Here is a 22,102-nt window from a genome sequence, read left to right on the forward strand (position 1 = left end):
GTGGAGAATTATCCATGTCCCAGTCTCACTCTCCAGTGAGCACCTCCAGAGGCATTTGCTATCTACCACGGGTGTTTCTTCTCCTTGAAGCAAAGTAAGCCCGTCCTTTACCCTGCGATATCATTACTCATATAACAGGGTCCCTGTGAGCTGAGATGCCTGGGACCCTTCTCAGGTGCTAGAGCCGAAACGTGTCTGGGTCTGCCGGGGGCGGAGGAGGCTCCGTCGCCCCCGGGGCCGCCGGTCCCTGCGCTGCCCCGCCCCACCCGGCTCGGCTACAGGTGGATAAAGGTGGCTCTTCCCCAGCTCCCTGCTCTCCTCCCGCCCGTCCTTCCTCACGGCGGCTCTCCAACAGGAGCCCCCTTCCCCCTTGCCTTTGGAGGGGTGCGGGGAGGGGGAGCTGGCGCTGCCGGCCGGGGCGCGGCTCCGCACCTGTGCGCGGCTCCCCGGGGCGGGAGCGCTGTGCGGGGCCCGGCTGACGAGCGGGGGGCTCCCAGCGCCGGAGGCGGCGCGGCGGCATCCCCATCCTCCTTCTCCTCCTTATCCCTCCGCCTCCTCCCTCCCTCCTTCCCCCGGGCGCCCTCTGCACTTTCTTCTCGAGCCACCCTCGTAGACAAACTTTGATGGGGAACCTCGCACCGCGCTGGAAAAATGCCGGTTATGAAGGGATTACTGGCACCCCAGAACACCTTCCTCGACACCATCGCCACCCGGTTTGACGGCACACGTGAGTCGGGCTGGGGCTCCGGACTGACGGAGAAGGGGATGCACGGGGGGCACTGCGCGTACGGTGGGAGCTTCCTCTTCCCTGCGCCCCCCGGGGTTTCCCTGCTACCAGAAGCCGGCAATGAGGAAGTCGAGGCGAGGGAGCTCCCAACCTCTCCCGCTCTCCTGCCTGGCTTCTCCATAGCTTTGCAGGCGAGGACGGCGCCAGGTCCCCTCCGTCTTTTGATCCACTTCGCGGGGGCTCCGAGGGGGCAGAAGCCCGGCTCCCTGCAGGAAAGTTGCATGCTGGACTGGGGCTTCCCCCGCGCCCTGGGCAGCCGAGAGACCGCCAGGGAAAGGCACCCTCAGAGCCTGGGCAGGGCTTTGGTAGGAGGTTTGGGGAATTTATTTTTGTTAAGTACCCCCAGCCTTGAGGGGGTTCGAAATATCCCCAAAAGCTGAATTTCTGTAAATCGGGCTCAGCAGTGACAGCAGCTGTTGCAGGGCGTTGGCGGAGGCAGGCAGCCGGGAAGGGACCAAGGACCCCTGGGCAGTGGCTCTGGCAGCGCTGGCTGCCCGGCTGCAGGACCACGGACAGGTCCCGGCCTGGGCGGGTCCCGGCCCGGGCTCCGCTCCGCTCCCGCCGCGCACGGCTCTTCCCGCTCGGCCCCGCCGGGCAGCTCCCCCGGCCCCGCGCTGCCTTCCCGGCACGGCTGGCGTGCTCCCCCTCCGGCCGTGCGGGAGGACCCGCCTGTTTCTTGACTTTTGTTTCTTCTTCAGCGGGGCTCGCGCATAATTAAAGGAGCAGGGAGATAGCGGATTTGGGCCAAAATGGACTGCCTTCCCTTTAATTCCCTTCTAAGAAATCTAGACATAGATAGTGGAGAATAAACTCAGATTTGAGTTGCTGTTAGCTGTTTCTTGACTGAAAACATTGCTATCTAATTGATTTGGTATCTTCTTGTTTATTGGCATTCTCTCTATGGTTCAATTACTGTGTGATTAAGACAGCTGAACTGTGATTACTGAATCAGCAAGTTGTAAAACGTCAAGAAAACGATGCAGTCACAGAGATCAATTGCAGAGAAGCACAGAACTGCATTATAACTGCTCTGCTAGTCTGAGGAAAATTATGATCCAGGGTTGTGTGTAACTGATACTTCACTATAAAGCAATCTCTCATAAGACTACTTAGATGTACCTTTAAATTCCTTTGACTACAGAACTCAAAGTCCTTTCCCCCCATCCTCCAACCTTTTATTTCTACAGTGTATGAGTATTATTTACTGTGTATTGAAGCATGTGGCTCTTATTAGAGTTTTGTTGCTGATACTGCCATTTGCCAGAAAAGCAATTATTCCCTTCTTTGTGCTGAGGACCCTCCCCTTTCACAATGGTTTCCTTTCAAAGGATGTAGCACACAGTCTGTGAGCTGTACACACAAACACATCACATATTCTATACTGTTCTTCAAAGATTCAATTTAGCAAGCAATATTAGTGATGACATCCAGGTGTCTTATTAAATAAAACACCAGAAAAATGTCTAATTCCCATCTTCTCAGTGACACCAACAGGCGAGTGTGGTAGAAAGCTTATTTCTTAGCTGGATTCTACACCCATATTGAACAACCTTTTTAAGCCAATGATTTTACTGACTTTCATGAAGTGAAGGACTGACCTTTTCTTAAACAAAAAACAGACCCCAGTGTCTTACATTGAAATTTAATGCTAGCAACTCATCTACTTTTTCCTGGGATATAATTGAAAAAGAATGTAATTAGGTGTTTAAGTTCACCAGAAAGTACAGCACATTATCTATTTATTAGAGTCATTGAAATATTTCTTTTTAGTTAGCTTTCCAAAATCTGGCTTAAATATTAAACAGGTGTATTCTAGAAGTTGTCATTGTACAATTATTGGCATGTGAAATATTCCAGGATGTTCACACAGAAAGATGCTTTATGTACTATGTGATTTTATACCTAAAAAAAAAAACATTGCAGGAAGATACCATTCTATGGAAAACTGCTGGCATGTCTCTTAAAATACAGAATAACGTAACATCTCCTTTAGAGTGTTAAAGTGGTGAATCAACTTCATGTCATCTGAAACAAAGTTTCAGAAATAGAAAGTAGTTCAGAAACAGCTCATCTGCTTTGTTGCTTTGGAAATGCTAAATTTAAATATAAAATTAATACTTCTTTAACTGGCCAAAAGCACAATTTTTCAAAATGTGTGTACATATCTGACCCTCAAGTAGAAAAGTTAAAACCAATTTATTTTTCATTTAAATTCCCTGTGTGGCTGGTATTCCTGAGCTTGCTCAGGTGGATAAATCTAGAAGTAGTAGGCATGGCTAAGCCTTGCAGGAATAAGTCCCATGCTGTACTAGTTTTACAGGTGATACAGCCTGTAGAAAGAGTAGGATTGATCCATGGCACTGAACCTGAGGTTATGTTTCACTAACTTTGACTTCCCACATGATGATATTTAAATGTTAAAACACGGTCTCATATCCAATGTCCTTTTTTTCCTTCTTTTTCTTTCCTGTTGTTTTAATACAGTCTGTAGTTAACAGACCTCTTTTCAGTTTAAGCCTCTGGGAAGGATATATTATGTTGTCATCAGTGATAGACTAATCCACCAATGCATCTTTAATCCAGAAGAGGGATAATTCTAATTCCGGGCAAAAGTGCAAGAAGGGATTCCAGATAATATTAGAAAATATGCTTTGCTTTGCACGGAATTTCAAAATTCCGTCAAAATTTCATTGACAGAACTTTTTAAACTATACTATTGCAGTGATTTACGTCTAATTAGCAGTTATAAATTACACTATGAAATACTACATTTCTCAAAAAACATATAAAACAAGTTCTTGGCAGGTGCTTCAGCTGCTCAAAATTCTCCCAGTAGTATTTTTTTTTTTTTTTTTTGCAGTATGTTACACATAAGTATTCTTTACATATAAAACCAATAACATGTGCTAAAGAAAGCAATTAGATTAGTTTGGGGGTTACTATTGTATATAATCTGTGCAGGAGATTGCAGAAGTCTCCTGAAAATTTTCCACTACCTGTGTTGCACATGTGGAAGAGGAGCATTAAGGGTTTGCTTCTCTGGATTTCCAAGGCAGAGCTCTTGGCTCTGCCTATGTGCTTTTATACCGATACCTTTTTCCAACTCAAAAATATCTTTTGTGTTCCTGACATCTTAATATAAGTTAATGGTTTCTCACAATGTTTCCTCTCCATGCAAAATTTAAACACCAAGTCATCCAAAGACTTTTTGTCCCCTCTGCTAACAATGTGTTTATTGTATACATGGACAACAAACAGAAGCATTTTCAAGTGAGTGGTGTGTGGTTTAAGGGTTTTGCTTGGTTTAGTTTTGTTTTTCTTTTTATATTTTCGAGACAAAATAGCATTTTCAAGTGTGAAAATATTTCAAATATAAACCTATAATTAACTCCACCACCAAATATTATGAAACTGAATGTCTGAAGTGAGTTATTTCACTTCAAGCTTGTGAATGGAAATTTTGCATATTGTTGCTTCTTAACCCTATTTGGATTAGGCAAAGCATTCAGAAATGGTTGCATGGTAGGAAATTATGTTCTATTGTTTTCATATATATGTATATACACACGTACATAAATAATCTGCATGAACTATTTATTTATTTAAATAGATTAAATATACACTATGGTGGTGGTTTCTGAAAATTTGTGAGACTTTCTCAGGGAGTAAAGTTAACAAAGATTCAGCAAATAGCCTTATTAATTTGTATTTAAAAAAGAACAACAATTTTGTGTATGGTTATACTATGAAATGACAGCTGAAGTTCTATAATTATCTCCTGTCTGTCATATGTGATCAGATTCCAAATTAAGCATGTACTTCACATTCTTATTGACAATTTTACACTATCCATCTAACCTGAAAATCAAGCTAAGTAAATTCCTTCTTGCTCAGTGTCAATGGTGATAATTTGTTAATTCTCTATTTACTGAACAACTTCTACATTCAAATATATTTTCCAATTAAAATCGTGCTCAAGTACTATCAAAAGGATCTTTGCACCTAAGCATCAATTTTCATAACTGGTGTTTTTTTCCTTCCTGATAAAATGGAATCAGTTTCTGATTGTTTTAGTTACCCTTGAGGTGTGATTGAAAAGTACCTGATGAGAACATACAGATTTAAGCATACCAAATGTGATGTCAGCATACTTCTGCTGGCACTGTGGGTAGAACCAGGTTGTCTCTTTTGCATCATTGTCAGTTGGTACAGACTGAAAGCCTTTGTATGCAGTGATCTTTCCAGATTGCAGGGTCAGATTCCTCCCCCACTCTTTCCCAGCTACCCTCAGCACTTGCTTTTCTGTCTCACAAACAAACTGGTGATGTCTGCTAAGTTGAGCCAATGAACTAACACTTTCTGCAACTTTGTTGTCAAATTCTGTCTCATTCAGGGTGAATCCTATCCTCTCTACCCCAGTCAATGTGCTGCTTAATAGTATCACAGAAACTTCGAAAGCAGAAAAGTGCTTCTTGGCTGCCTGGGGGTTATCCCTCAAACAGGCTCAAGGAATTGCAGTGGTGTCAGATGTAGGGAAGCAACAACTGAGTTTCTGGGGGGAGGAAGCTTTTCATCATACTCCAGGATCAGAATGGTCCACTTGACAAAGACAAAATATGCACCAATTACAGACCGGGAGCAGAGTGACTGGAAAGCTGCCCAGCAGAAAAGTCCTTTGGGGTGCTGGGTGACAGCTGGCTGAACATAAGCCAGTGTGTGCCCAGGTGGCCAAGAAGGCCACTGGCATCCTGGCCTGTATTAGGAATTGTGAGGCCAATAGGACCAGGGTAGTGATCATAGCCTCATACATGGCACTGGTGAGGCTGCACCTTAAATACAGTGTCCAGTTCTGGGCCCCCCAAATGAGGAAGGGCATTGAGGTGCTGGAGTGGGTACAGAGCAGGACAATGAAGCTGGTGAAGATTCGGGAGAGAATGTCCTATGAGGAGCAGCTGAGGCAGCTGGGGTCATTTAGCCTGGAGAAAAGGAGGCTCAGGGGAGACCTTATCACATCTACAACTGCCTGAAAGGAGGGTGTAGCCAGGTGGGGATTGGTCTCTTCTTCCAGGCAACCAGTGACAGGATGAGAGGACACAGTCTCAAGCTGTCCTAGGGGAAGCTTAGGTTGGACGTTAGAAAGAAATTCTTCACTGTCCCTGGAGGCGTGTAAGGAAAGACTGGATATGGCCCTTGGTGTGAACATGGTGGTACTCAGTCATAGGTTGCACTTGATGGTCTCAGAGGTTTTTTCCAACTGAGTTGATTCTGAGATTCTGTAAAATCCTGTGACCAAGGAAGGGTGACTCAAACTATGATAAGCATTAATCAAAGTCAATGAGATTTCAAAGCAGTGACAGTGGAAAATCAGGTGGTCTGTCAAACTGTCCCTCTGAAGGAATAAGAGCAGGGAAGCTGGTCAAGTTCTTTGTTGTAGAGATGGGGTGAGTTGGCCAGAGGGAAATTTCCAAAGATGCTTCTATTGTTGCTCCTATGTTAATGCAGAATTGTTTAGTGCTTTTACTCACATCCTTGAACAAGTAAATAATAGAGTGCTGTGAATTAATCATTTGTCACTGGAAAAATATACAGTCAACACTGGAAAGAATATTGTCTGTTCTCAACTCAGAGCCTCAGAAAAGCAGACCTTGCCTCTCTCTACTTTTCTTCGTAAGATGTGACCAGCACTACACCTTGCTGTAGCTCCATTATTAAAAAAGGCAAATATGGGTTTTAATATAAACCAGGGATTGGATGTTGGAACCTATGTTGTATTGTTGCTCTTTGCTGGAAGCAACCAAATGGCTAGATTAGGCAGATAACTGGAAAATCTTTTCCTCTTCTTTTGGCACAAGTTTTGGGGGTGTAGAACTTTATAATTTAAGGTCATTTCATCTGGTTTTCTTCACTTTCAGCAGTTAGAGTAACTTCTGATTCTAACTTAAGCTGAAATTGGACCTGAAAGATGGAATTGGAAGGGTTTTGAGGCATCTTAAGACTATGTTTTGCTTAATTTTTTGAGTTCTAGTCTAAGGATTTGATTCAAGCAAACAAAAATGTATTCAGGCATTATTTTTAATGTGCAATCACTTTAAAATAATGAAAAATAGTCATTACTGTATGTTTTATTCAGAGTCCATGTTATTGTTAGAGAAAATACTGATGTATTCAAATTTTTGGGTGGTGTTCTCTTATTTTTTGCTAGACAAAATATGACAGGATGATAATTCTGTAGTTCTTCCATTCAGAGGCTATATAAATCAGTAATCACACTAGTCTTAGATTAGTATTATAAATATAAAGTTGGACTAATAGCACACATCATTACTTGAGAAATAAACTCTGTATTCAAGGCAAGCATTTGAGATTTAAGAGTGAAAATATTCATTAAATAAGGGACTTTTTTTTCCTGAGAAACAAAAGAATATCTTCTGTATTGTTTTTGGGTAGAAACCTGATACACAGTACAGTGATCAAATCAAGTCTGTATATTTGAAGTTACATATATTTGAATGAGCATGTACTTTGTGTGAGTGGAAGAAATTTTTTAGTATTTCTAAACCATGGATGATTATGTGGACTCCCACTGGGAGTTTCTGTAAATGTCCCTTTATTCCTTTCCCCAAATATATATTATGTTTTTCTCTGCCTACGCATTTCAATGAGTAAATAGGTTTATCCTGAAAACAAATTTCTTTTATTGTTATCACTACATTTGTACATTCAACTTCTATTTTATCAATTTTTATTTTATTTGTGCAGGTAGCAATTTTATACGCATTCCCAGCCTTTTTGGATGTAAAGGAAAGATGCTTGGAGTATTTTTCGGGGCAATAAAGAATAGAAATACAACAAAAACACTGACTCAAGCACATGTAGAAGTGTAAGCAAATAGATGTACATGAATATATTAAAATAAATCAGGCAAGATATGGGTTTACAGAGCATTCGCTGCTCCTAGTACTAGTCTGAGAAAATGAATTTTTAAAGGGAAAACACAGTACATATATTACATATGCTGTAGCCTGGAGAAGGTTAGCAAAGGCAGTTTCTACAGCAGTTTTGCATTATCACAAGCAAGCTCATCTTACCTCATGTTAAAGTGACTAAAAGAAAAAAGCAGGTAAGGAACAACCTGCTCACAGAGTAATTTTGTTTCTTGCCCACTCAATCTAAAAATAAATAAATAAGAAATAAGGAAAAAAGAAAGGGTGGCAAGAGAAAGGAGTGGAGGAAGGGGAGGCACAGTGAAATAAAGAAACAAACACAACATTCTCGAATCCCAGAGAGCAGAGAGACTTTCTAAACAGTAAAAAAAAAAAGGCTTCTTTTGGGCTTTATCTTGCCAAGAGTTTCTGGCTCCTTCTGTTTTCTGGGACTGATAGTAGTATTCAAAGACTTTGGAACAGGTGTTGTTCTTAAAATACAAGTGCATTCAATGTTGAACTTGACATTAAATATCGTCTGAGCATCCCTAAAGCTTAATGCTGGCTGTCAATCATTTCAGGGACAGCTGAAGACAATTGTGTTATGGAGAAATATGTTGTCTTCCCTGTTGATCTTTTGAAGAGGAAACAGCTTCCAGTGTGCCAGCACTCAATTCACTTTCTCCTCAGGCCTTACTTCTGATGACTAGGAGTCTATGATTATTTTGCTTTTTTCTCTTTTTTAAACCTATAGAAATACAGAAGGATTCATCTGAGCCGAATAGACCTGAAATTCATTGTTACAGCTTTTTTTTTGGTGGCATTTTCTTTTTGCCTTCCATCTCACTCAATAGCTAGTTATGATATATGACTAGGAATCTTATTCCAAAGGTATGAAAGAGAATTCTGAGCTGGTCCTTTTGTCATTTATTTGACGTTTAGAATGAGAAAATTCTCCTTGGACAAATAACTTGATTTTTTCCCCCTAAATGTCAGATAACTACTGGACAAGTGTTTTTGCAAAAGTTCTGCCTTTTCTCACATTTTAGTTAGGAATTTCTCACAATTTAGTTTAGGAATTTATAGTGATATGAAAAAGAATAGGGAAAAGATAATGTTTTAGAAGGAAATATTTTTTCAGAAAAAATAATCTTTGTGGACGATCAAAAGGACTCTTGGTGAGTAAAAAACCCTCAAAAGTCAATAATAATCACAGTGTATCAGTTACAAGCTGTTCTCTCTACTTTTTTTGTGTGTTTTTTAATGGTTGAAATCAAAATACACGGTATTTTTATCTACATATTTCTTTTTACTGTATGAATTATGTTTGTGAGATTATAAGACATTCACTACATTTATTAAACTGGATTGTTTCTTTATTGTATTGAAAGATCTTGAGGTTTGGAATTTGGACTTAACATTTTGTTTTTTTCACTTCTAGAACAGTGGTAAGAAGAATGCACTTAATAAAACCTGTAGTTATGGAATTATATGTTAGTGATTTAAATAATTAAAAGTTCAATGTAGCAAAGAATAGTTAATAAATATTAATGAAAGGTATTGAGCTACACATTTGCCAAGATTAAGGAAAATGAACAGAATCACTGATTTACAGAGGAATATATATATAGCTGTAAGTTGTGTCTGCTTCAGTGCTGTAATAATTGGGTGACAGCATGGGAGGAAAAAGGTGAGAGAATAGTGTGGTTATGCACTGCATTTTGGGGGGCCTTTCAAGGTCTTACTGTAAATTAGTGTTTGGGATTTTAATGCCATGGTTTTAATGGCCCTCTTTGAAGCTGAACTATGACTAAGTTATCTTAGTCATGCTCAAGAGTTGCTTCTGCACTGGAAACAGAAACCAGGATGCATTAGAAATCCTGACTGTCTTTGCTACCTCTTTGTACATTTACAGGAATATTTACCCAATTCTGCTGGTTTGTTTGGGGTGTTTTTAGTTGACACATATGAGATGTTTAGATTTCACGAGGAGAGTGGCTCTGCCGACAATCCTTGCAGAGCCCGCACCTGGGAGGGGTTAGGGCAAGGCATGGTCCATGGGTCTGTTGCCAACAACTTCTTGCCTGGAATTAGGCAGGTGATGCTCTTCCATTGTACTGCACTGAGAACTTTCCCTAAGGAAAGGGGTGGGAGGCTTGGCTGCCCACATCAGTTGTGTGAACTCTCTGCAGTGCAGTGTGGGACCACAGACAGGATTCATCCTTTACATGCTTACAGATTAAAGCATACTTCCAGTTTTAATTTTGATAGGGTGGAGGTTTGCATCCAACCATTTTTCAATTCCCTGTAAAAGCTTGCCATTTTCCCTTCTGCATCAGTGATTTTTGTTTTCTTTAAATTCATCTGCAATTACAGTTAATTATTAATTAATAAATTTTGGTACCTGTAGACAGTAGCCATACGTGATGTCTGAATTTTATAAAGCAATCTCTTATGCTTTAAGAACCTTTAAAAAACCCAGATTATAAGAAACCTTAAACACGAAATTGATTATTTTTTTTAAAGTTTACTTACAGAACAAACTGCAGAGGTGATTGATTTTTAGAGGTAAAGGATAGTCCTGGGTGGTGCACAAGTGATGTTTGGCCAAGAATGGAAAGAGGAGGGAGCAGCTGTGAAGAAGCAGAGATGGATTGACTGATGGGGTTTCTGAGTGAGCAGCAGGTATTGCTCTGGAATGAACCAAATGCTTCCCCACTCTGCTGATCGATCCCTGCAGCAGAGGCAGTGATCAACAAGAGTCAGGATGGACAGGTGGAAATTACTGCAGACATTTAAACACATCAGTCATGATTCTTATATAAATAAGACAGGCAGGTGTTGAACTGTGTTTATACTGCTGTGAGCAGGATCCAGATGGAGATTTGGGATTTTGGTTCCAATTACAACTCAGTGCTAATCATCAAATTAGATAGTGAGAGCAGTAACTCTTGGAGAAATGCAGAGACTTTGCTGCCTGCATCTAGTTGGAGCTATCTGAATTGCAGTTTTTTCCTCCTGCTTTTGTTCTGATTAAATAAGACAGTTATGTATCAAAAATATGCTTCCTTTTGACACCAACAGTATCTTCAGAAAAGCAATTATCTATCTGGACATTGCAACACTTTGTATTTCAAATAATTTTATAAGTAGAGAAACATATAGGCAGGCAATAACCTGCTTTAATTGCAGAAAAAATCATGCTTAAGATAGGATAAAAAGTTCATTTATTAATTTTTCTGCTGATATGTGTCTCCTGGGAATGATTGCTTGAACTGTCAGGGGAGCTACAGAACCTTCTGTTTATGTCTTTTGTAGTGAATTATGTTAATGTTACCAATTTCTGCTAGGTTTTTTGTGTGTATGCTTTTTAAACATAAATAATCACAACCTGATATTGTATCAATCTCACCTGGAATATATCAAATTACTGAAGCAATAACTTTATATATATAGATATGATCACTCAAAGAAAAAGGTGGAAATAAAACCAGCCACTTTATGCATCAATAAGTCAGACATGCAGTACAGGTAAATAGTTCAGCTGGCACTCTCACAAGTGATGAGCATGAGGAGTGTCTCTCTCTTCCAGGGAAGCAGCAGACTAAGTTCAGGGAAGTAAAAGTCATCGAAATAAATAAATAATTTGGAATTATAGTAATTATTTTGCACTTTAGCTTTATTCTTCATTTTAAAGCAAGTTTCCCTCTTATGAGTTTAGTGTAGGCAAGGTCCTTTCACTTCCTCTCACAAGGAAGACAAAGGCCAGAAAGCCCAACAGTAGAAATTGACAGTGACCCACACCATGATGGATGGATCTTAATAAGCTGAGTTTTAGGAGCTGAGTGAAATAATTGCAAGTAAAGCTAAGAGGTTAGAATTAATTGGGAGAATATTATTAGGTTTTTCCCCAGCCTGATATGGATGATATGTCAGTTTATATGAACTGTCATTGAAAATAATGTTTCCAGGTGCTCTATTAAAGGTTATGAGACATCTTCTGCCACCTTTACATATTCTGTTTTATGGTATCATTTTCTGAGAGAAGCAAGAATGAAGAAGGAGGAAGTTTTTTATATTCATAGAATGAAGGCATTGGCTTCTGACCTTTTTGATGCTCAGAAGTCTATAAAATTGATTGTTTGTATTTAATTAAGATATACATAACTATTTATTCAATGAACTGTTTTTCTAAAGTGAAGTTAATGAGAAAGAATCCTTGTTATAGTGTTTCTTAGTTTGATAGTAGCTGTTTTTCTAGCTATTAAATTTTGACATATTGCTGTGCTGAGAACAGTGATTTTATTTCATCTGCTTTAATGCTTAGAGTATTGTAGCAGTTTGCACAGCACTTGAATGTTTGGTGCTCATTTATCATGGCTAATTCATGGCTTCCAGGGAGAATCTGTGAATGGCACAATAAACTAAATGTAATAACAGAATAGTTTGCTCTTGAAAGCAGGTGCTTCCTGATAGGTTTCTCAGGCTTAGCAAGCAAAGTTTGTGGCACCAAAACAACACAGTGAGTGTTCTGATAGTTTGGCTATGCAAAAAAAGGGAATCCTTCCTTTTTGACAGACCAGCGTTTTCTTTGGCACATAATACAATGCCATCTTGGGCCGCATGACGCAGAATATCTCTGGGGGTGGTGATGAAAATTTGGATATGTCTTCCAGCCAGGCTCCGTCCAACTGTAGGGCTTACTGTTGTGCTGCAGGGAAGCACCAATACTTCTCTTGTTCTGGGAACCTCTTTTCCAGATAAGTCCTTGAATAACAAATCAAGTATCAGAGCTGGCATCTACATGAATAATGTGGACCCCTGACAGGAAAGGGTCTAAATTACAGCACTCTCTGATCGTCACAGGCCTGTGTGCTAGGATTATGAGGCAAGAGTCAAGAGCTGTTCTCTGTATTATCAAGAAAGTAAAATAGTCCCCAGAAATAAATAAAATTTTCTACAAAATTTTAAATTCTTTCTGGCAGAACTGCTGCTCCACATTAAGGGATGTGTTTGTACATTTGTTAAATCCTCAATAGTGCCCACATGAATTTATACTTGCACTTAAAATCAAATGCGTGGTGTAATTATAGAAAATAAACTAAAACATATTTATGAAGCAAAAAAATTTCTCTTAAGTTTTTAATATCTGAAACTTTGGATCAATTCTGAAATTTTATCAAGTTTTAAGCTTTAGAAGTAATTTTCAGTAGCCTTTTACATTTTATTACTCAAGAAATGTCATGATGACCAAAATAATTTCAAGATGTCTTGTAGCATCTAGGTATTATATGTTAAAATATAGTGTTGCAGAACATAATAGCTACAGCAGAAGAGAAATGGAGAAGTAAAGAAAGTGAAGGCTGTATCTTATTTTCAGAAGTGCAAATTACTATGAGAGTTACAGATACAAGACTTCCATCACTAAAAACCACCCTTGTACCTTATCCATCTTATTCTTGCCATGAAAGGGACATGTTTCACACCCTTAATCCTTCCAGCATAGTTCCTTTATATGAATGGATTGTTGCAGACGAGAAGCATATTTCCATCCTTACCCTGTGTTTCCAAAATTACTCTTATAAAATGATATCCTAACAAGACCAGACTAGCTGGAAATGTTAAACTTGGCTGAAACTATATTGATAACAAACAGGAAGGAACAAAGCATGGAACTAGATAGTCTAGGCCACAGAAACTAATCTTGCATTAGAAACAGAAAATATCTCGCTTTTTCTAATCTTGTAATGGTCTCGATCACAGATTTTGAAGAAATGAAGAGGATTTTTCACCACACGAGATTTGTAACAACCTACACTATGATGAAACAGCATGTCTATAAAGGGCAATTCTATCTTTACTTGCAATGCATATCTTTCAGAACATTAATATTTAGTCAGCAAGACAAAAACTTTTCATATAAATGTGGTTTTAAATGTCTAGGAAGAAAAAAAATGTTCCTCTAAAAATGTACTCTACTTTCCAAAAAGTTGTTCTAATGACACATCTTTCACATAGCTTTCAGACCAAAATCAGGAAGCAAATTGCATAAATGTTTAAAAAGAAAAAAACGCCTAAAACTAAAAGAGGAACCCAAACAAACTTACATCGGTGAAAATGTGGCAAAAATTAATTTATGTATTTTATCACACTGATATATTTTTGTTGCAGAACTTCAGGATTGCAATATTGAGTTCTACCACATTTTGGGAAGCATCATGAACAGAGTGGCTTTTACTGGTATTAACTGCATTTTCTGAGGGACAGCTGAGTTTATTTTAAGTCTACTTAAAGTAAAAATAGAACTACTTGAATACTCTAAGGTGTCACGGTGTGTTTTCCTGCTTTCTAAATCACCAAGACCAGAACCTTCTGGCACGTGCTGTTTCTTCAGTGTAGTATCTTTCCTGATTCCTTCCATTCCAACTGGACACCAATGACCCAACCTTTCTCCCAAGACAGTTCTTGACCCAGCTCAGATCAGTTGGAAAATTTCTTTTTGCCAAGTGAGAGAGAGTTGTCCTTGAAGTGTGGGGGCATTCAGTTGCTCCCTCATTCATCAGGCTAACTGTAAAAGTTCTGTGAGGTTTTATTTCCATAAATAATTCACAGGTTCCAAACTGTTTTATGAGAACAACAGCACAAACCCAAGTTTTTCTCCATAACTGAAATATAAAATCAGTGATGAGAAATGAAAACCTTTAGACCCTAGCCCTGGACTGGTCACCTTTAGTATGCAGTGAACGTGGTACCAATTCAAATGGACATCTAGAAAATTTCTTTGGATAGTCCTTTTCTTTTTGTTTTTAATTAATAATTTTTGTTTCCTATTTTCACAAAGTGCTGAAATTCTAACATTTAATATTTGCTAAAGTATCAGAGAAAAAAAAATCTCTTCAGCTCTTGCAAATATATGAAATGGGTAAAAAATGATTCTATGTGTCAAAGAATCCTTGTTTACCCTTGCAGTTGAGCTGCTATATGAATATTCTTTAATCCAATACTGTCAAGCTGACGCTGAAATTTTGTGAAATTAGGGCACAAGTAATTTTTCTCCTGGCTGTTTTATAAAGCTTATTGTATCTCTTCTTCCCTGATAAATATTGCTGAAAATAGGTAGGGGATTTAGTGCTGAGAAGAGAGGAGATGGGGAGAAGAATCTGAGCTGTATGGGAAACACAGTCACTTAAGTCCTGTTTGCTTTATTACAAAAAGCAGCAGTACGTTTAAACATCCTTGAGAGATTCAGCAAGCATGGGCAATCTGTAGCAGCTCAAATATCATCCTTTAGAATACTCTGAAACAGACACCTAACTGATTCTGTATTGAAGCTTTCCAGTCTAAGGCTTTTTTGGTTTCAGGAACCTGAAATAAATGTGATGCATTAATTCTGAGTCTATTGCAGTGAGAGAGAAAATAAATCAGTTGAAATGCTCAGAAGATAGCCATATATGCTATTTGTCCTTCTTACTATTTTAGACAGGACGTTTTTTTAGCACTGAATACCTCCGAAAGGTATGGTGAACATGGCACTATTTTTCTTTGCTGAACTGGTTCAATTTATTTGCAGAATGGAGTACAGGAAAGTGCTTTTCTTTCTTTTGTCTGCAGAGGGAATCTTGCATTCCTAATCTTTAGTGCTTCTTGGATGCAGTCTAATTAGAGGTCTAAAATAGACTGTATAACTCCCCTTCATAACTGCATAAAACTTATAAGAATCTCGTAATAGCTCCTCTCAAATCTCTCATATCTGGAAATAGTGAAACCAATTATGTTTGAGAGTTGCCTTTTTTTGCTTTTATGGAAGGATCTTGCATAACACCCTGAGAAGCACATCTCTTAAGAGAATTGATGCAGAAAGTGAAAGAGTGGTCAAAAGCAGAGCTACCTAGTTTCTTGTCTTGCATTTTTTTCCATGCAGATGGACTTGAACTAATTTCATCTATACAAATTACTGCCTAAGTGGAATAATTTATTTGCTTGAAACAATTTAGAAATAAATGACACTTAAATGAGTTTTCTAACAACATTCATTTTTACACTGTTTCAGCTAAATCATATATTAGTACACAAATGAAGCAGCTGGAGATAGTTCTGACACTTGAGAAAAGACCCAAGTTTTTGGCCATAAATTTAACCCATATGGGTATGATGAATATTTTTTAGATATATGCAATATCGGTAGCAGTCTTAATAAGCACATAATGTATTTTCTGATAATTAAACCAGTATTTGAGTATATATTTAGTTCTTTAATATCTCTAATATTGCTGAATAGAGTTTTGGTTTTGCCTAAAAATGTACTTGAGGAGTATGAACTTAGCTGGTTTTGCTATTAGAATCAAAGTCTGAACCAGCAAAGTCTGGTTACTGTTTGCTTGGGTTTTTTTAATATACTGAAATAATCACTAATGTAATTGCAAATGAATCACACATTGCATAATACTCCAAATCTTTCACGCAGTCTTTTGTGGTTTTCCCCATGAAAACAATTTCTCCCTAAAATAACAGCATTATCTGGAATGCAGTCTCTGAACATCATGTACTTACTACGTTTTCTGTTGTTCTATGCAATGGTAAAGATTATATCAGAGCCATTGATTTATAACATTTTATGCCATTAAGTATTTCAAAATAATTTTATCCACTGGTAGAGAAGAGTCATGAGTTATGCATTTATAGTACAAAAATCAGCAGAACAGAAATACTTTTAAATATTCCTTCAGAATCAATGATTGTAAAAGCCCAGAGCTTTATCATTAACAATGAAAAATAACTCTCCAGTTGGGTTGCCTTGGCCTGCATTCATATTTCCATGAGTAGAAATTGGGTAATAAGGAACAAGTCCCCCTGACAGATCTCAAAATACAGATACAAAATTATTTTGTACATAATCATTCATGTCTGATGAGTCAACATGTTATATATAACTTGCAGTGCATTATTCTTTATAAGTGACTTCATTCTTGGAAATATAATTTTCAGATAAGTCTAATGAATGAAGTCAATTTTAAACTAGAATTTGAAACTTCTGGAGGACCAAATGTTTTAGTGTCTTTATTAGGAACACACTTACTAAATGGATTGCCAGACATAGGAAGGGGACAGGCAAGTCCAGATGGTGTTTTCACCATCTAAAAAGTATCCTTTTCTCCACTGATTATAATACAGAAGTAGAGAATATATGCCTGAAATTGGACAAGACAAAAGGGACCACTAGTGGTCTCGTTCCACTGTGTTTAAGTGGCCATAATGGCCATAGTTAATGAAGTTCAATAATTAAAGAATATTGATTATTTTAAATAAATTAATTTAAAATATGTTTGTATATATATATATATATATATATATTACAGCAAGTCCTTATTGCTGCAGTGAAACCAAGTTAGTATTGATATTTGAACTTAAGTCTACTGGCTATATTTATCATCAGTAGTAGGTTACATCTGCAGAGCAATGTATTGAAAACCGTGTGCCAAATTAAAACTGGGAATGATATTTCACAGGGTTGCTCTGATTTTACTCTAGGTCTGAACTTAATTCTGTTTTTAATGAAGCTAAATTGCAAATTAAAACCCTGTATAACTCTTGGCTTTCAATGCTGAGGTAAATAGAGTAGATGTAGAAGCATGACCATGAGAAGCTGCCTGCTGTAGGTTAAAAGGACACAGGTGAGTCAGGAGCGACTGGGTTGTTTGCTACTTACCTCATGTTTGTTCATAATCCTGTAGGGCCTTTGGGTGATTACTGTGGAACATAGCAGTCCTGTAACAATGCATCACATGGTAATAATCAGGAAAAACCTGTTTCCCAGTAAACGGAAGGAGCTCTGTGCACCCACCAAACCATAAGCCTTTTCAAAGTAAGCCCTCTCAAGCTGGAAACACTGGCTGCTGCCCACTGTATGCTCTCCTTCACTGTTCCTCAGGAACTTGCAAGCCCAGACTTCTAAAAGGAAAGAGGGCTGAAAATGTCACTCCACAGATCAGATCATTCACAGATAGAATATTTTCCATGGGAATGTTATTCCCATCTCTCTTGATATTGCTTGCAGCTATGCAAGGTGTTTCATTGCATAATAGGAAAACACACAAGCAGTAGGTTCATAGGAAGTACTTGATTCTGCTTTGTAACATTATTACTTTAACTCAAACATACACCATTGTCTCTTGTTAATGAGTTTACATTAAAAATGAGGTGTGGTCCAAATAGCTCATAAGAGTGGGGCTGGAACTTCAAGGTCCTTTTGAACCCTAATCATTATATGATTCTAAGAATAGGTCTCCTATTTGTCCTTTAATTTAGATAAAACCTGTATATGTGATCCCTGTATGGTATCTGCAGCGTGTTTCACATTTGCTGGATGCATTGCACCAACCACAGTGCCCTGCTAATTCCATACAGTCTGTGAGACAGGTAGAGTGGGCATGAAGACCTGGTTCATTCCTGGTCTGGAATAGCAGGAAGCATCGCTGACACTGTGCGATGATGTCCTGTAGCAACATGCCAGATCCAGTGAGACCACAGTAATATGCACAGTAGACTGCATTTCTGCAGTTTTCTGAAGGTGATGATCATCCACATGTTGCTTTGGTGGTCTGTCCCTCAGTAAAGGCTTTGCCCATTATTTCTGGATGTCCCACAGTCATGCTTTCTTTCTATCTTGCTCCTTCAGAAGTCCATGGGAATGTACTGCACAAAAATATAGGAAATTAAATTATTTCCAAGTAGGAAGACTGAGTGTGGTATGAGGATAAATCTGAGGGGAAATTAAGATATCTGATAGTTCTAGAGTTCAGTAGAAAGGTAAAATTTTGGATGATTTAAGTTATACCTTCATTCTGACTCTTTAGACAGTTACAAGGATGAGTAAATAACAAAATTCCTTAAATCAATTTTCTTCCATCCTTGAAATAAGACTTCATGTACACTTAACTTGCAAGCAAGCTCTGAAGAATATTTAATGCTTTTAAAACATCTTGGAGATGTGCAATGATCTACAAATATTATTTTATCTTTGATTACTGCTCTGAATGAATATTTTTTTTAAAAAAAAGATATCAATTAAACTTAGAAAAGAAAATTATTTTTATTCTGGTCCAACCTAAACATCCTTTGGGGTGAGTGGCCAATTCCATGGAGGTCTCATCCCTGTTTGGCAGAGCAATAAGGTTGTGCGAAGTTCCAGCTGCTGCTGTGGTGTCGCTCACCAAGCAATACTGCCTCTATAATATTGTTTGTTTAACTCCAGCTTAGCCAAAACTTTGGCTTTCTCAGTTATGATGCCAGTTTTGTTTTGAGAAGATTTATGATATCTGTGCAGTTTCATGTTCTCCAGATATCATTGCAAATTAATTGAAACAGAAACATTAGAAACATGTTGCAGAAAAAGGTTTATTTCCATGTTCTTTTCAAAGTTAATATATAATGTTGCTATTGCTCCTTATCATTTTGTACCTCAAATACTCTGTTTTCTTGTACATTTTTTTCAGTTGGGGTTATCCAATCTTTCTTAATGTGCTGTAATTTTTTTGAAAACATCACAATAAGAAATTAATTATAAAGGATTCTTCTTTTTCTTTTTCTTTTTTTTTCTTCTTCTAGATACCTCATTGTGATTTTAAAGTTACAGTGCTTACATTTTCTTCCTTTCTGTGTGTGAATACTCCACACCCACTTTCTAGGAGTCAGAGTGACACATAGATGGGACAAATCAGAGAACTTAATAGCTGGAAGACCAGAGATTCTATTTGCTAAAGACTGCTGAGTCTTAAGCCAAAAATGCATATATATTACTCTTTCCGAGATTCATTGTAGAGAAATCCGACTATCATGGACCTATTAGAATGCCTGTTCTTGGAATTTCCATTTTCTTCCTTTCCTTGACTTCTGAAAGTCTCTTCTTTTGGTTTGTTTTGGGTTTGTTTTCTGTTTTTTGTTTTTGTTGGTTTTTTTTGTTTGTTTGTTTTGTTTTGTTTTTTTTAACATATATTTAACATCTATTTCATACTATTCAGTTTGTTTTTACACTCTTATTATGCCTTTATTGCTTTCCCATAGAGACTGGGTGTACATGGGCAGTGGAGAGCATGATCACAAATGCCCTCCTCTGTGGCCTTCACCCTTTCCAGCTGCACAGCTGGCTGTCACTCCAGCTGTTGTTCAGTTATCACATCCACTACTCTTGTTTAGGAAGAACTTAATTGTCTACTGTCTCATAAAGAAGTGTACTCAACCCTGCTGACTCCTGACTTATCATGGGCCAGAGCTTAGTCTTTCTCCTTTTTTGTGCTCTATGAGCTTTTTCAGGCCCACTCTTTAACTGTTTGTGTATAAATCACAGGAGTGGTGGCACTTGATCTTAATACATTCTTTAAGATTTCACCAAAAATAGTCTTTGAAACATATAAAAACAAGGACTTACGTAATCTTATCAAGAAAAATATCTTCTGAATTGTAAAGTAAATAATTATTTCATGGGGATAAATTCCAGAAGTTCACATTTATTTAAATCTTAACCTTTAAAACCTCAGAGGAAGGAAAAGTATCTACAGGACACTATAACTCAGCAGTAGCTTACTGTTCAGACTGAAATATTTAAAAAACTCCTATGTCTCTGTGCACTCAAAAAATATATATGATAGATGGTGAACCTTAAAGCAGATTTTTATTTTCAAGAGGATAGTAGAAAATACATTTTTTTTAAAAAATACATTATAGGTCTTGTTTGCCATCCATTTTTAATAATAGGCTTTCATATTATGTGCTAGAGTTTGTGCTGTTTCTTGAACAATTTGATACAGACTTTCAGATCAGGATGTGCCATAAATATCAGAGTATAAATAATCTATCATTATACAGACATTTCATAAATAATGTATGGCTGTGACAAGAATGAGCAAGCATAACTTCTAAGGCAACCTTTTGAAACACTGATAAATATATGCAACAAAAATTTGTAAAATTTATTCTCAAATTGTAACAGCTACACAATGATGTAGTAAAGAGATGAAGTGAATGGTTAATACACAGAAAAAAAGAGTATTTGCAGACACTGTTAGTTGTGAATTCAGATTATAATTTTCTTTTAAGCCATTGCAGTGCTAGGTGAGATTACTACACTATTAGTAAATCAACTAAGGAAAAAAGCTGATATATACCCACTTCCGAAAATCATCATCTTAAGTAATGGTGCTCTGTGCACAAGTCTGTGAAAACTTTTTTGGGTATATTATCATCAGATGATAAACATATCAAAATGCAAAGGTATAATAAAAAAAAATCTGCTCAACTATTGATTAAAAATGCAGCTTCATTTTTTCCCTACTGTTATTTATTTATCACAGAAAATAATTTTCTTCTTTGTGTGTGTGACCTGAGTACTTCTTTGTAATTAACTACTTTGATTTCTTAAGCATATTTTATATGTAGAATTTCTTGATGAAAACCATTCCTTTCCCTGTTATCTCTTCCAGTGATGATATGTTCCATTCAGTTGTGAAATTTTGCAGACTGTAGCACTTTCTCCCAGAAAACCCTTTGAAAATTTTAATAGTATATCTTCATGTTTGCATTTTTTTTGCTTTGAAAAAATACACAATTTAAAACTAGAGGCAAAAATATGAGGGAAATTTATTATAAACAGAGTTGTAAGTTACGTTTTCCTAAACATCACATATGATTATGTCTTAGGGTCTTTCAGCTCCATTAAATGACATGGAGGTAACTGGTTTTAGTAGAGAACAAGAAATGTTTAAATATCTTGCATTATGCATGTCGTTAAGTAGGCATGTGTTACACTTTTATTTAATCAGTTGCAGTTACTAGCAAATGATGTCATGTCTAACTTGTATAACATGTCTAACTGGTATAATACTGAGGAAGACTATGATCATGACATACTTTAATGGCATGCATGGCTCCAAATGCTCCAATTGTTTATCACTGCTGGATCATTCCTCTTCCCTTTTCACATGTGATTTAGAAGTGGTAGGTCAGATGTGCTTTTGAAAAGTGAAACAGCGCTAGTCACCTTCTACTTTCCTGTACAGTCAGATTATCCATTTAGATTAATTATAGTGTAAAAAAAGCAATACAAAGATATTCTGTTTATTAATAGTTTTTAAATGCTGAACAGAGTAACAACAACCAGCAAAAAGTGAAATTACCCTTCTAGGTGTTTCTAAAAGTTGCAGGAAAAAGTTACCCAGATGTACATGTGGCTCCTGAATATAAAACAGTATTTCTCTACCAGACAGTGCTATGCGAGGAAAATCAGGGCTGGGGGGAACACTCATCTGGGATTGATTGAACTGAAAAGCACAGTGAAATCCTGCATTTTTAGGGGAAAAAAAAAAGTGGGGCTCTGATTATTTTGTCAGAGAAAAAATTC

General features: G+C 37.6%; 1 protein-coding gene across 1 annotated transcript in view; it reads left to right on the forward strand.

The window, feature by feature from the left end:
• Nucleotides 1-651: 651 nt before the first annotated feature.
• Nucleotides 652-22,102, forward strand: part of KCNH8 (potassium voltage-gated channel subfamily H member 8) — a 172,246-nt gene continuing 150,795 nt past the window's right edge. Inside the window, exon 1 of the mRNA XM_053945924.1 lies at nt 652-727. Coding sequence (XP_053801899.1) covers nt 652-727 — 76 coding nt within the window. The remainder of the gene's footprint in view (nt 728-22,102) is intronic.

This window comes from Vidua chalybeata, chromosome 1, assembly GCF_026979565.1.
Source record: "Vidua chalybeata isolate OUT-0048 chromosome 1, bVidCha1 merged haplotype, whole genome shotgun sequence".
NCBI classification, from domain to species: domain Eukaryota; kingdom Metazoa; phylum Chordata; class Aves; order Passeriformes; family Viduidae; genus Vidua; species Vidua chalybeata.